We start from the raw sequence: 11,032 nt of genomic DNA on the forward strand, positions 1-11,032 counted from the left end.
TTCTTTAAGAAATTATTGTGGTATTGTAAGTTGTAGTTGAGGTACGCTCAAACATATATCATTATGACGCTTATATTGGCGTGTAAGAATATTCAGTGAATGATGTTTGCTGTTATGTGCCTTGAATGTTTATTCTGTTACATTCATGCATTAATTGTGTTGGCATAACGTATTGAGCTTTGACTCCTTTAACGGCGATTTATGTTGATTCTGTTGAGATGTATTGAGTAATCAGAGGGACAAGAGGGTTAGAATTAGCCACATTCCCAGATGACAGCGACTTAGCTACTCGCATTCCCGATGCTACGTGCATGGACGAGTTGCGATTTGATGTTGCATTCCTGACACGGGTGTCCACTGTTACTGTTGATGATGCTATTCGTTTGGACTCTGTTTGGTATCCGTTATTACATTGTTACCATTCATGCATCGCATATCATTGCATTTACTTGGTATTATTACATGTCTTTTATTTACGTCGTAATTTTACTGGTTTTTCGTACTGGGATCCGACCCCTGTTTTCCTTTTATGTTGTGGTTGTTTTTGATGCCATAGCAGGTCATTCCAGGGGATTTGACGCATCTGGTGGAGCGTCAGCGAGTGGTACACAGTAGTCAGTTGATTTTTGTCAGAGTTCCTAGATATCTATATATTATACTGGTTTGATACATTTGTCAAGGAGATGCTCTGTGTAACTGTATGGTGATGTTTTTATGTTGTGTTGGATTTTATTTGTGGTATGTTGTATCTAGTCCTGGTCAGTGCGACTGTAGGATATTTGTTTGGTTGATTGTGAACTTAACGTTATTTTCGAGTGTATATTGATGATGTTGTGTTTTGCAATTTTTGGGATGTCCTACTTACGGAGAGATCATGTCGAAATTTCTGTAGGCCCAAATGAACATTTTAAACTCGTTTTCGCTGTTTACACCAATTAATCCTTGTTGTTTGATAATTAAATATTAATTAAGTACACGAGCAGGGGCGGAGGGAGACTTGTGGCCACCTGGGCTGTAGCCCGGGTGGCCCAAGGCCCAATTTTTTTTTTATTACTATGTATTAGTTTTTGTCTATATAATTATTCAATAAGCCCGGGCTTATTGAATAATTATTTTAAAGTTTATAGTTTTGTTTGTATCGTCATTTCAAATTTTAACATAAGCGTGCATAAACATAAAATTATTATCAAGTTGTTGACATGCTTGCTAAGAGTTATTCTAGGAATATTGAGTGCTCGATTATTCTGAGAAAGCATGAGATATATTTTTTGAAATCACTATAGAGATTTATTAAGATCATATATTCTTTGTTTATCGAGTATTGTCATGTTATTAACATTAAATTTATCTATGTACTTTATATTATTTGGTTCTAATCTAAATTTAATAATTTTGTTTATATTAGGTTATTTTAATGTCAAATCAAGAGAAAAAGAGGAAAAACAATATTTTATCATTCTTTCAGCCAAAAATTGATAATCTTTCATCTTCCGAGAGGATCGAACCTCATGCATCCATTCATATTGAGGAGCCCGGACCTCCTTCTAAATCTAAAAGAGTTGTGTTTGATGAAACTTCCCTTGAACGGGATCCTAGATTGCGTATTTCGATGTTGCAACATCCTGTTAATCATCGTGATGAAATTAGACGAGCTTATATCAAAATGGGGCCATATCAACCTAAATTGTCGGAATACCCACGGTCTGAATCAGGAAAGCAGCATCGTCGATTTCAATATACATGGTTTAAAAAGTTTCCATGGTTAGAGTACTCTCTTTCGAAGGATGCAATATTTTGTTTTCCGTGCTATCTTTTTGAATTAAGTGAAGCACAACAATCTACATTTACAATTGAAGGGTTTCAAAGTTGGAAACGCGTTAATGATGGAGCAAAGTGTGTTTTTTTGTCTCACATAGGAAGTTCTAACTCGACACACAATAAATCTTCAAAATCTGTTGTTGATTTGATGAATGTCACTAGGCATATAGATGTAGTTATGAATCAAGAAACTTCTGAACGGATTCAAAAAAATCGGTTAAGGCTTGCAGCAACAATTGAGTGTGTCCATTGGCTTAGTTTGCAAGGACGTGGACTGAGAGGTCATGATGAATCTTCATATTCCCAAAATCGTGGTAATTTCATTGAGATGTTAAAACTACTGGGGAAATGGAATGCTAGTATTGAAGATGTTATCTTAGACAAGGCTCCGGGAAATGCAAGATATACCTCACCAGAAGTTCAAAAAGAAATCTTGCATATTATTGGTAATAGAGTCAGAAAAAAAATTCGTGATGAAATTGGAGATTTTAAGTTTTGTATTTTGGTGGATGAAGCGAAAGATGTATCCAACAAAGAACAGATGACTATAATTTTGAGATTTGTTGATGCCCATGGTTTTCCGCGGGAGCGTTTTTTTCAAATTGTGCATGTTCATGACACCACAGCTGCAACACTCAAGAAAAAAATATGTGATGTCCTCACTAGATATAATCTAGAAATTCATAATATGCTAGGTCAAGGGTATGATGGTGCTAGTAACATGAGTGGTGCTTTTAATGGATTGCAAGCTTTATTTCTTAATGATTGCCCCTATGCATATTATGTACATTGTTTTGCCCATCGACTCCAACTAGCATTAGTTGCAGTAGCTGAAAAAGAGATCTCTATATGGCTTTTCTTTTCAAATCTGACGACTATTGTCAATCTTGTTACATCTTCTTCCAAGCGCAATGCTGAGTTACAATCTTATCAAGTTACTGAAAGTGCACGTTCTGTTGTTGCCGGTGAACGTGAGACTGGGCGAGGAGCTAATCAGATTGGTACTTTGCAGCGAGCAGGTACTACTCGTTGGAGCTCCCATTTTGATTCTATTTGCAGCTTGATAGATATGTATGATTGTGAGGGCCCGTTATCCTAATAACGATTTATTAACATGCAATCATAATTAATCAGTAAACAGCGGAAAAGTGAGTTAAAAATTTGCGTTTGGGCCTATAAAATTTTCGGCATGACCTTCGCATAAATTGGACATACCAGAAAATCAAATACTCAAAATACACAACATATGCCCTCAATAAACACAACATCATAAAACATGTGCCAGCCATACACAATCATGACATATACAAACCCAAAATATCATAGAGCCGACAAGGCTCGATAATACCATAATACAATCCTCCAAATATATACATATAGTATCTGGGAGACAGCAACACCACGCAGTACCTAAATACAACTGAACCCACTCTCAAGGAGCTCTGGTACTTCCTGAGACTTCCTCTCGAGCGCCTGAGGTCGAACCACCTGTACCACCTGTCATGTCCACACACAAAAGACACGACAGCCCCCTCTCGGGGGTCAGTAACCCCAGTACGAGACATCAAGAAACCACGATATATGACATAGAAATGCAATGATGCCATGCATAAATGCAATGCATGTATAGGTGCAAGATATCAGGATATCAGGAATCAAATGATCGATATCAACAATCATACATATATGCTCGAGCTGGTCCACGACTCAGCGGACCGTGCCTGGGATATGGCCCAGCCTCGAAGCCAGCAACTACCTAAGCCGGACCGAATCAAGGTAGCCAAACATCTCCAGAACACCATATCATATCATATATATAACGGATCTCAACCGAAATATAACTGGATCTCAATAACAGATAGGCTCAATATGATATGTTCAGTGGTATTGATGTGCCTAACTAAAATAAAATGTGTGTGAACAAAAGAAATATTTTATTTTATTTTGCACATCAATTACCAACTGATAATATGCGATTCAGCATATAATATCACATAAATCAACAAATAGCAACTAAATCATACACAGGATCATCAGATGCCTCTGTCAGACATCGTGAAAATAACTGATCTCTACGTACCTCAACTAATTTATGAGTAACTTAAATCCTCAAGAAAGTCCTGAAAATGCCAACTCAGACCATTCACCTGAATATTAATTTAAATGGTCTTATTATCATATAAAAATTCCAGAACCATTTAAATTCACTAAAAATCCAATTACAACAATTTAGACATTTTAAATTCCTAAAATTCCAAAATTCGACTAAAATGCCTAAAATTATTTATTTCTATTTTAATTGTCGCAGAATATTCTTTTTAGCTTTAAATGACGCTAAACTAATATTTATGCGACTGCGATAAATTTTAGGTTCACCAGATCATACCTCCAACTCGCACAAGTCCGGAACCTACAATAATCACCCAATAATTAATTAATAATGATACAATATTTGATTCGAAATTTAATCAAATTCACATACACAACAATCCGCACCAATATAGCTTGTACGTCCAATAACAGTGGCTAAACTCGAGCCTAAACCGACGCTGAACGGCAACAGGCGGTGGACTCGCCGGAGAAGATGACCGGAATTAACGCACAAAATCAGAGCCGACGTGTCGTTCTCGAAAATTTGCAAAAGTGGTATCAAAAGAAAGCTTATGAGATAAGGAACAAACCCCCTCAATCAATTTCCGAACTCCGGCGACGTACGGTGACGATTCAGCGGAAAAAGGCGCGGCGTTTTCCGATGGATTTTCGAAAAGTGTCGAGAAACACTTCAAGATGGGTACCAAAACGTAGCTCTCGTCAAGAGCTTTCCAACCATATATTTATTTGAATTTTTCGACGACCGGTGCGGCCACAATCGGCGGTCAAAGCTGCGGCGGTGGGTTGGAGATTTGGACGGAAAGTTACGGGGAGGGAGAGTGGATTCGTGTGTGTGAATAGGTGTAGTGTGTGAGAGAGAGTGTATTATAATATATATATATATATATATGTGTGTGTGTGTGTGTGTTTTTTTATCTTTTATCTTTTCGGGGTTCGAAATTTGACCCGATCTATTTTATTTCAACTCTCGTGTGCTATAAAATTTAAATACGTATTTTAATATCGTCTATGAACCGATATTTTCTAATACATATTTCAACACACGATTTAATTATTTGACGTAATTATTTTAAATTCCTCAATTTAAAATAATTAATCTTAATTATCGTCAAATAACATATAATTAAATCGGGTCATTACAATGATGCAACTATTAATGTGCTCGAAAGCATTATCATTGATGGCACCTCTACTTCAATGCGCGGGGAAGCTGGTGGTTCATTAATAGTGATGAAGTCTTTTGATTTCATTTTTATTTTGCATTTAATGCATAAAATTATGGGGATCACAAATTTGCTTTGCCGTGCCTTGCAACAAAAATCTCTTGATATCATAAGTGCAATGGATTTGGTCTCTACGACTAAAGAACTTTTCCTAAGATTGAGAAATGATGGTTTTGATATTCTTCTTTCGTATATAAAATCATTTTGCACAAGACTGGATGTCGATATACCGGAGATGAGTTCTCATTATAAGCATTCTACTCGTTCATGCAAGAAAAATGATACCATCACAGTTGAACATCACTTTCATTATGATATATTTAATGTTGCAATAGATTTTCAGTTAGAAGAATTAAACTCTAGATTCAGTGATGAGACAGTTGAACTTCTAATTCTTAGCTCTGCTTTGGATCCAAAAGATAATTTTAAATGGTTCAACATTGACAAGATTTGTACTCTCGCTGAGAAGTATTATCCCGAGGGCTTCGCTGAACAGGAAATGCATCATTTGAGGTGTCAGCTACAACATTTTGAGCTCGATGTAGTTTGTCATGAAGATTTTCAGAAAATGTCCACTATCTCAGAATTGTGCCGAGGGTTATTTGAAACAAAAAAGTTGCAACATTATAATTTGATTGACAAGTTGATCCGTCTAGTTTTAACTTTGCCTGTTTCCACGGCAACTACGGAGTGTGCATTTTCGGCTATGAAGCATGTTAAAACAGTTCTTCGTAGTAAAATGGGAGATGATTTTCTGACAGATTCTATGATTATCTACATTGAGAGAGAGTTTGCTTCAAATATAGACTCAGATTCTATAATTGATGAATATTATACTTCGAAGAATCGTAGATCACAGCTTCAATAGTAAGATCATGTCTATACAGATTATCTTTGTATATTTTAGTTTAAAAATATTTANAACTACTCCAAAACTTGGAAGTAAATCTAGGATCTCGGTCAGATACAATAGATACTGGAACTCCATGCAATCGAATAACATTATCCACATATAATCGTGCCATTTTGTTATAAGCATAAGTACGATCGTATGGAATAAAGTGTGCTGATTTGGNCGATGGAGATATAATATTACATTGTCAATGTTTTGTCGGTTTCTGAATCTTACAAGTTCAATAACCAAAATATTGAAGATCTTGTTAATGAGAAACGTTTGGAGACTACGATNGCATACCTCCAGGTTTCATTCTCTCGGCCTTAACCTGCTGGCATGTCNCAAGTTCAATAACCAAAATATTGAAGATCTTGTTAATGAGAAACGTTTGGAGACTACGATGAACAAGTATCATAATTATGATTTTAATTGTTATAGATTATTTTGTTTTTTGTTAAAAAAANAGAAATATCTCTCTTCATCGCATCCCACCAGAAATATGGCTTCAGGATGTGGTACATTTTGTGCGTACCAGGATGAACACTATGACGGCTGCAATGTGCCTCTTGAAGCAATGCTTCTCTCAATCCTGTGACATTTGGTACCACTAACCTGTTATTCATTCGTAAACAACCATCTGATGAGATATTGTATTTATCTGGGTACCAGACAAAACCAAGTCTTTCGATTTCTGAACCTGTGGATCATTCTTTTGAGCTTTCTTGATCTTTGAAATAATCTTCGGCTCAAATTGTAAAGCAGAAACAATAAAATGATTGTCTTTCGGCTGAAATTTCCAACCAGTTGTACATAAATCATCATAATTCTGCCAGACATGGATAGATGCTATCATAACTTCCTGATACTTCCGGCTTAATGCATCTGCAACCTGATTCATTTTTGCTGGCCGATACTGTATTTCACAGTCAAAATCCTTCAGTAAATCTAACCATCGTCTTTGCCTCATATTCAGTTCTGATTGAGTAAACAGATATTTCAAACTCTTATGATCTGAGTAGATAATAAACTGTTCACCATATAAATAATGTCGCCAAACTTTTAAAGCAAAAACAATGGCTGCAAGTTCAAGATCATGAACTGGATATCGGGATTCATGTGTTTTCAATTGTCTTGAGGCATACGCAATAACTTTTCCATGTTGCATTAAAACACATCCCAAACCTCTTGATGATGCATCAGTACACACCACAAATCCACCTGATCCAGATGGCAATGCCAACACTGGTGTTGTTGTCAACTTCTCTTTCAATGTAAGAAAACTCTTTTCACATTCAGCTGACCAAATAAATCTTGCATCTTTCTTGGTCAGTTGGGTAATAGGTCGAGCAATCTGAGAAAATCCTTCAATGAATCGTCTGTAATAGCCAGCCAATCCCATAAAACTTCGAATCTCTGGTATATTGGTTGGTCTAGCCCAATTCAAGTCGGCTTCAACTTTACTTGGATCTACAGATATTCCTTGGGCTGATATCACGTGACCCAAAAATATTACACTATCCATCCAAAATTCACACTTTGACAACTTAGCATCCAATTGAGAATCTCGAAGTGATTGAAGAACCAATCGTAAATGCTCTTTATGTTCCCGCTTTGATCTCGCATCCACCAGTATATCATCGATAAAGACAATAACAAATTTATCCAGAAAATTTCTGAATACTCTATTCAGCAGATCCATAACACTGCTGGTGCATTTGTTAAACCAAACGGCATTACTAAAAATTCATAATGTCCATATCTAGTTCTAAAAGCTGTTTTAGGAACATCTTCTTCTTTAACCCGAAGTTGATGGTATCCTGATCGAATATCAATCTTCGAATAAACAGAATTTCCTTGCAGCTGATCAAACAAATCATCAATTCTAGGCAGAGGGTATTTATTTTTAACAGTAACTCGATTGAGCTGCCTATAATCAATGCACATTCTCATGGAACCATCTTTCTTCTTTACGAACAGTACAGGTGCTCCCCAGGGTGACATACTAGGGCGTATATAACCTTTTTCGAGTAAATCCTGTAACTGCTCTTTCAATTCTTTCAGTTCTGCAGGAGCCATTCTGTACGGCGCTCTAGAGATCGGCGCAATACCCGGCATCAAGTCGATGCTAAAATCAATTTCTCTCTGCGGTGGAAAGCCTGGTATTTCTTCAGGAAAGACATCGGGGAATTCTTTCGCTACTGGGATATCAGATAATTTCGGTTCTTTCTTTGTAGCATCCACAGCATAAATCATATATCCCTCATTTCCTAAAGATAATAATCTAAACATTTCCATCGCTGAGACTAACGGTATCTTAGCATGTGATCCTCGACCATAAAAATTCCATTTGTTACCATAGTATGGCCTAAATCGTACTACACCATGAAAACAATCTACAGTGGCTCGATAACTAGACAGTGTGTCCATACCAATGATACAATCAAAATCATGCATCGGTAATACAATCAAGTTTGTGATCATAATGCTATCATCGAAATGCAACACACAGTCTAATACAATTTGCCCAGATGGAATAAATCGACCAGCTGGCGTAGACACAGATACAGTTTCATGAAATGGTGTAGTCCAAAGTTCATATTCATCAACATAATCAGATGCAATGAATGAATGAGATGCCCCAGTATCAAATAAAACTCGTGCAATATGATCGTAAATAAGGCAAGTACCTGCGATCACCCCGCCTGGAGCCTCTCTAGCCTGATCCTCGGTCAAAGCATATACTCGGGCTTGTTGGGGACCCTGAAAAGATTGTGGCACATTACCCCTGACCTGTGGGTAACTAGACTGCTGATAGGACGGTGCAGGAGCAAATGGTCGCTGAGATGAGCCACTCGGAACACTACCTCTAGCATAAGGCAACTGCTGTGGCTGCATATGTCCCTGTGCACGGCTCGGAAAAACTCTAGCATAATGCCCTGGCTGACCACAAGTATGACATGAACCCTGTACTCCACTACATTGTGCAGTAGGATGTCTTCCTCCACATCGATCACAATAAATCACGGGGTACTGTCCACCTGTCGCACTTTGTGAACTGCTCGAACTAGAGGAACTGGACTGATATTTCTTTTTAAATTGTTTGCCCTTTGGTCTGAATTGTTTTTGTTTTTGCTGTTGGTATGACTGTTGAGATGGAAAAGACGGTGTACCTGCTGAAAAATATGAACCACTACTAGGCATTTGGGGAGCTTGTGGTTGTTTTCCTCGTCTCAACCCCGCCTCAATTCCAATCGCCTTGTCCACAGCTTCGGCATAAGTTGTAGGCGACCCAGCCATAACCATAGCATGTATTTGAAAGTCCAGTCCTTCCAAAAATTTTGAAATTTTTCCTTTTTCACTGGCAGACACATGTGGTACATAAGTGAGAAGAGCAGAAAGTTGTCGAGCATATTCTTCAACAGATATATTGCCCTTCACTAGTCGATGAAATTCTGATTCTCTGGCTGAGTAGTAGGATGGTGGAGCATATTCTTGGAGAAATTTAGCACGGAACACCTCCCAAGTGATCTGACTACCTGTTTGTTGCAGTACATTGGTAGTAGCCTCCCACCAACGCTGTGCACGATCCCGTAGTTGGAGAACTGCCATAGTCAACCTTCTATCAGAATCATAATGTACTGTGTTGAACAGGAATTCCATGTGCTTTAGCCATCCTTCTGCTCGATCACTGCCTTCATTCCCAAAGAATGTCGCAGGATGCATGTTCTGAAATCGAGCTACAGCCAATTCCATTTCATCAACTCTGTGCACCAACTGTTCTACCTCTGCATCAGCTCTAGCGGCTACCTCTGCAGCAAGACGCCCGCGCCTACCTCGAGGAACTCTGTCATTTCCTCCGATATTTTGTGCCCCAGACTCCTGAGCCACTTCTTTTCATTTCCCTTTATTTCCTCTAGTTGCCATTCTACAAAATTTTAAGGTTAAATTCCCAAAATATTCAATAACCTCAATATAATCCAAAGCACCGAAATAAAACTCCAATGTACAGTCTATATGTCATATCCCTAAGATACTACCATGTAATTCACACCAGGCAAGAGCAAGTAATTTCAAATAAGAAAACACATGCGCACAAATCTCTTGTGCCTAAACTCGAGTGTACTAACTCTAGTACGAGCGTATCCCAGGCTACGCTCTGATACCATCTGTGAGGGCCCGTTATCCTAATAACGATTTATTAACATGCAATCATAATTAATCAGTAAACAGCGGAAAAGTGAGTTAAAAATTTGCGTTTGGGCCTATAAAATTTTCGGCATGACCTTCGCATAAATTGGACATACCAGAAAATCAAATACTCAGAATACACAACATATGCCCTCAATAAACACAACATCATAAAACATGTGTCAGCCATACACAATCATGACATATACAAACCCAAAATATCATAGAGCCGACAAGGCTCGATAATACCATAATACAATCCTCCAAATATATACATATAGTATCTGGGAGACAGCAACACCGCGCAGTACCTAAATACAACTGAACCCACTCTCAAGGAGCTCTGGTACTTCCTGAGGCTTCCTCTCGAGCGCCTGAGGTCGAACCACCCGTACCACCTGTCATGTCCACACACAAAAGACACGACAGCCCCCTCTCGGGGGTCAGTAACCCCAGTACGAGACATCAAGAAACCACGATATATGACATAGAAATGCAATGATGCCATGCATGAATGCAATGCATGTATAGGTGCAAGATATCAGGATATCAGGAATCAAATGATCGATATCAACAATCATACATATATGCTCGAGCTGGTCCACGACTCAGCGGACCGTGCCTGGGATATGGCCCAGCCTCGAAGCCAGCAACTACCTAAGCCGGACCGAATCAAGGTAGCCAAACATCTCCAGAACACCATATCATATCATATATATAACGGATCTCAACCGAAATATAACTGGATCTCAATAACAGATAGGCTCAATATGATATGTTCAGTGGTATTGATGTG

General features: G+C 38.1%; 2 protein-coding genes and 1 long non-coding RNA gene across 4 annotated transcripts in view; 1 reads left to right on the forward strand and 2 right to left on the reverse strand.

Moving 5' to 3' along the window:
* The first annotated feature begins 1,321 nt into the window (after window positions 1-1,321).
* LOC140957629 (uncharacterized) overlaps window positions 1,322-11,032 on the forward strand; it is a 12,524-nt gene continuing 2,813 nt past the window's right edge. The window contains exon 1 of the mRNA XM_073414960.1: window positions 1,322-2,837. Within this exon, the coding sequence (XP_073271061.1) occupies window positions 1,415-2,837 (1,423 nt within the window). The 5' untranslated portion in view covers window positions 1,322-1,414. The remainder of the gene's footprint in view (window positions 2,838-11,032) is intronic.
* LOC140956518 (uncharacterized) lies at window positions 3,139-4,409 on the reverse strand. Of its 2 annotated transcripts, XR_012171484.1 has the most exons (3): window positions 4,315-4,409; window positions 4,205-4,228; window positions 3,139-3,315 (listed from the first exon to the last, which is right to left on the reverse strand). It is a non-coding gene; the product is annotated as an uncharacterized lncRNA (long non-coding RNA). The 2 variants fall into 2 exon arrangements; XR_012171483.1 differs by lacking the exons at window positions 4,205-4,228; window positions 4,315-4,409 and adding an exon at window positions 3,899-4,182.
* LOC140956783 (uncharacterized) lies at window positions 7,735-11,026 on the reverse strand. The gene is made up of 2 exons (XM_073413649.1): window positions 10,548-11,026; window positions 7,735-9,973 (listed from the first exon to the last, which is right to left on the reverse strand). Exon 2 carries the CDS (start codon window positions 9,799-9,801, stop codon window positions 7,735-7,737), a length of 2,067 nt encoding a protein of 688 aa, XP_073269750.1. The 5' UTR covers window positions 9,802-9,973; window positions 10,548-11,026.

This window comes from Primulina huaijiensis, chromosome 14 (assembly GCF_012295235.1).
Source record: "Primulina huaijiensis isolate GDHJ02 chromosome 14, ASM1229523v2, whole genome shotgun sequence".
Lineage (NCBI taxonomy): Eukaryota > Viridiplantae > Streptophyta > Magnoliopsida > Lamiales > Gesneriaceae > Primulina > Primulina huaijiensis.

Bases quoted from the DNA above. Each gene is read 5' to 3' on its own strand.
- LOC140956783 (XM_073413649.1), bottom strand. From the start codon at position 9,801: ATGGAATTGGCTGTAGCTCGATTTCAGAACATGCATCCTGCGACATTC.